Source organism: Cebidichthys violaceus, unplaced genomic scaffold, assembly GCF_023349555.1.
Source record: "Cebidichthys violaceus isolate CVI_PGR_0920_01 unplaced genomic scaffold, fCebVio1.0.p SCAF_12, whole genome shotgun sequence".
In the NCBI taxonomy this organism is placed as follows: domain Eukaryota; kingdom Metazoa; phylum Chordata; class Actinopteri; order Perciformes; family Stichaeidae; genus Cebidichthys; species Cebidichthys violaceus.
This window is the reverse complement of record NW_027176285.1, coordinates 12,621,508-12,625,938: the sequence shown is the minus strand read 5'-3', so window position 1 is coordinate 12,625,938 and position 4,431 is coordinate 12,621,508. Positions and strand designations below refer to the sequence as shown.

The following is a 4,431-nucleotide window of genomic DNA, read 5'->3' as shown; positions in this document are numbered from 1 at the left end:
CAGATTTTTGTTAAATGTATTCCCACAAAGTGTTTTATGTTCTGTGAAATACTCCTGCGTGGAGCATTTGTGTGAAATATTGGAAAGTCTTCTGGAAAAACACCACAGAGACAAAGACGACTTGACCTTTAGTGGTTTTCAGCAGATGTTTTTCTCCACTCTCTCCGCTCTCAAGGCGACAGTATACTCCATCAGAAGTGCTGTCAGATTGTCCAAAAGTGTCACCCCCTACACACACACACACACACACACACACACACACACACACACACACACACACACACGCAAACAGAAGTGTTTGGGTTTCCCTCCAGCAGAAAGAGGTCTCTGTCCTCAGTCGTCTTTATAATCTTTGCGTTCCTTCTCGGCGGCTCAGGAGCGGCTTAAAAAAAAGTGAGTTGAGGTTGCAGCGGGTGTCCGAGGAGACCGACACACAGCAACTACTGCTTTCAGAGGGGGGGGGGGGGGGAGAGAGAGAGAGAGAGAGAGAGAGAGAGAGAGAGAGAGAGAGAGAGAGCACGCACACAACCAGCAGAAGTTGTCTCGGAGCTGCTCCTCCTCACTACATTGCAGAAACCGGGTTCGTGTCTCATCCAGGACAAGCTGCAAATTGGCAGCTTTCTTTTTCTTTCTTTTTTCAGGAGGGGGGGGGGGGGGGGTGACGTCAGTGCAGATGTGCCTCTCTCCCATCAGCTGTGCTGGAATAACACACAGCGCAGCACTAATAAAGGAAAGTGGAGATGGTTCGACCTTCACATCATCTACCTGAGTTGAAAGCCACTTTGTATAAAGAGTTTATTTAAAGGGAAACCGATGTATTTATGGAGCAGAATGTTTATCAAAGTCCTGCATTTACAGTTTCTGCTACTTTATATTTTATACTGAGGGAAAATATTGTACTTTTTTTTTTAACTACACTACATTTTTTTTACAGCTGCAGATTAATATTTTACATTAAAACGACATCAGCAGCAGCGGACGAACTATTCAGATCTGTTACTTCAGTAAAAGTATCAATACATGTGAAAATAACAAGTAAATAATACGTAAAAGTAATATAAGCAAAAGGTATGAAAAGTAGCATTTTGCTGTTTTAGTTGGTCAAGTTGCTGACTAACAATATTATATGCTGTTGGGTATTTATAAATATACATCATATTATATAAAGTCATCATGTGTTTATGTGTAGCATCTTAATTTGGAGTAACTATAACTAGTAAAGTTAAAAAGAATGCATATTCTCCTCTGACATTTAGTGAGGTAGAAGTTTAAAGTTTGAAATGATAAATTCTCAACTACCTCAAATGTGTACTTTAGTAAAGAACTTGATAAAACTGTACTTAGTTACTTTCCACCACTGGACTAAACAAGCTAGATAAAGTAAATTAGCGTTAATGTCATAAATAGTAATAATCATCCAAAAAGGAGTACTTTTACTCTTGATACAAATTAATTAAGATTATAGTAGTTTGCACTTTTACTTAAAGAGCATCAGTTTGAATGCAAGTAATGTATTTGTAGTATTTTGCTGTATTTATACTTTATCTTAACTAAAGGATCCGAGTACTTCTTCCACCAGTGAACAGTAAATACTTACGATATGAAAAGTAAAAGTACCTTGTAAGTGTGGGTAGTACGTTAAATGTTGCAGTTGGTCGATAAAGAGCTCATTTCAACTACTTTTAGGTAGTTTATCTTTAATAACGCATCATATTTTGTAAGTAAAATCTGAAAGGTAAACAGTAGAAACATTCCCTCTGAGATGGAAGTATGTAGAAAAGTACATGTGTGCAGTATAACTCCACTTCCTGCAGGTATAAGTGTGCAGAAGATGGTGATATCATGCAGCAGAAGGAACAAAAGAACAAGGTTTAATTTTAACCCCGTGACACAAATCAAAGACATTTAGTTCCAGGTTCTTTAGAGTACATTCACGTATTGACAACAAGTATTTGGGTTTAAAAGTTGGACGTCTAACCCATTGGATCTGCTATTTTCGGGGTCTGCTGTGGAAGGCAGCCCCGTGTACTTTGGAGTAATTTAGCCTCTCGTCTATCTTTAGCCTGTAGGAAATTGAAAATCATGCCTATTCCTGAGTTTCAGTTGCAGCTGCTCATTATGTAGGAGCCTCTATCATTACAGTCAGGTTGTCATTACCAGCTCTCCTGCACAGCCTCAGTAGGCGTCGGCTAGTTTGTGGGAAGCAGCGCCGCCGTGTGTCTGAAAGCGGCATCGCAGGGATTAAAAAAACCCATAAAGATTAATGTTTTTAAAATTATTTTTACAAGAAATACAGGCTCTTATAATCACCCAATTATGTTTAACCTCTTAGAGAAGTGCACTTTGTTCTTTTAAGGGCAATTTCACTTAGTCATAGTCATAATTAGTCATAATACGGTTTGAATTGGGACAAGGTGTGTCAGCTGTATAAATTCCACCTTTACAACCCGAGATAAGTGCAACAAGCTGCCCACACAAAAGAGGTGTGGAGTAGAGGGAGTATTAGGAATACCACTGTGTAAAAATACTACAAGTATAATTAGCAAAACTTACTTAAGAGTGTAAAAGGAAAAGTATTCATTCTGGAGGAGAAATTGCTCTATCAGAGTCATATTGTTATAGATTATACCATCTAATAATAATGTGTCAGCAGTATTTTAATGTTGTAGCTGATTTAAGCTATTTTATATAAATTAGGTGCTTTAATTTGCTGTAGAACAAAGCATCTTATCGTTTATGCTCATTATTGGTGAAGTAACCAGAAACTACAGCTGTAGGATAAATGTGTAAAAAGTACGATATTTACCTCTGACATGTGGAAGAGTACTACTACAAATTAGTATAATATTTGAATACACAAGTACTTAATAAGTGCCCTTAAGTTCAGGACTTGAGTAAATGTACTTAGTTCCTTTCCACACTGCCTTTGTTAATGTGAATGAAGTGGATTTACTCAGAAATAAATCAGCAGAAAAGAGGTAAAGAAAAGTTGAAAAACTTCTTTGTTGTTGCAGATTTCTGCGATACAGGTGACAAACTATTGTGAAATGTGTATTTTTAATAACATTTCATTCTACACAGTTTAGCATATATTTAAAACATGAGTCTTTGGGTGAAAAGTAGTTAATAAAACTCTTTTGATGCTCTGAATTTGTTGATAATTGATTGTTATCAGACCTTTGATCCGGCTGCTGTTCATAAATAATAAAATCCTTACTGGGTTATTCATTAATTTGATCATAAATTTGACGCACAAATCATTTGAAACACAACATTAATATAATTTAAGATGCTATTGGTATAAATATTATTGGAGGTTGGAGTTTAATCTTCATTTAGAGAGAAATAAACTACTTTTATTTCTAATTTAAATGATCCATTTGCCTCTGAAATTAAACCTGTTGTGCGTTACCTTGCTGAGGTTTATTGTAGTGTTGCGGTGAGGGTGTGTTTACAGTAACCTCTGCTGGGAATATCTCGGCACAATAAAAACCATGATAAAGCCTGTCACCATGTCAGTCACCTGCTTTCGATCGGCTATAAAGACTCAACGCTGCCTCCGCTCTCCATCTGTCCTCCAGGAGCCTCAACCGTCTGGTAAGACTCACCTCCCAATGAACTTCTTCGCTGCCTGTCGTTTGCATGTCGAAGAGGTGTAATATGTTGTCATCTCTGCTGGGGAACATACAGAAGTAATTGAGACAAAACTGTTTTTAACCTACAGATCCCCATCATGGCTGTGACCAACCAACCAGGCCGCTACGCGCCCTCTGAGTTCCAGACCGGCATGTGTGACTTCTGTGACGACTGTGGAACTTGTGAGCGCTCCTTCCTGACTTCATCAAAATGTCCACACGCAGTTTAAGACGTTTGCATGCAAGATGTAGATTAAGTATATATATATCTATTGTTTATATACAGGCTGCTACGGTCTGTGGTGCTACCCGTGTCTCGGCTGCTCCATCGCCAGCGCCATGGACGAGTGCTGCCTGTGTGGTCTGGGCATGACGATCCGCAGCGTCTACAGGACCAAATACAACATCAATGTAAGTCTGACCGTCCATTTAAACACTGTACTAAATATATTATAACATTTGATTACTTTTTTATTATATTTTTTAGAAGCCACTGGTGTTAGTATTTATTTTTTTACTCTTCTTTTTTTACTCTTGTATTGTTGTCTAGTTATCTATGTTAGTTTATATTAAATTGATCTCACGCCTATTGCTATTTTATTTTGTACCAGTGTAAGTAGTACTTGTTATACACTTAATATATTATTTTTTATTTAATTTAATTTATTTTTAATATTTATATTTATTATTTATCTATATTTGTTTATATTTTTAGTCTATTGTATTTTTCTTAATCTTCTGTTGTAATATTTGATCAATCTCTGGGACAATAACTTCCTTTAGGATAAATAATCTT

The 4,431-nt window shown here is 37.0% G+C and overlaps 1 protein-coding gene across 1 annotated transcript in view; it reads left to right on the top strand.

Annotated features, from left to right (window-relative positions):
* Positions 1-3,491: 3,491 nt before the first annotated feature.
* The window catches only part of plac8.2 (placenta associated 8, tandem duplicate 2), a 3,822-nt gene continuing 2,882 nt past the window's right edge, over positions 3,492-4,431 (top strand). Inside the window, exons 1-3 of the mRNA XM_068706476.1 lie at positions 3,492-3,597; positions 3,725-3,818; positions 3,922-4,046. Of these exons, the coding sequence (XP_068562577.1) occupies positions 3,734-3,818; positions 3,922-4,046 (210 nt within the window). The 5' untranslated portion in view covers positions 3,492-3,597; positions 3,725-3,733. The remainder of the gene's footprint in view (positions 3,598-3,724; positions 3,819-3,921; positions 4,047-4,431) is intronic.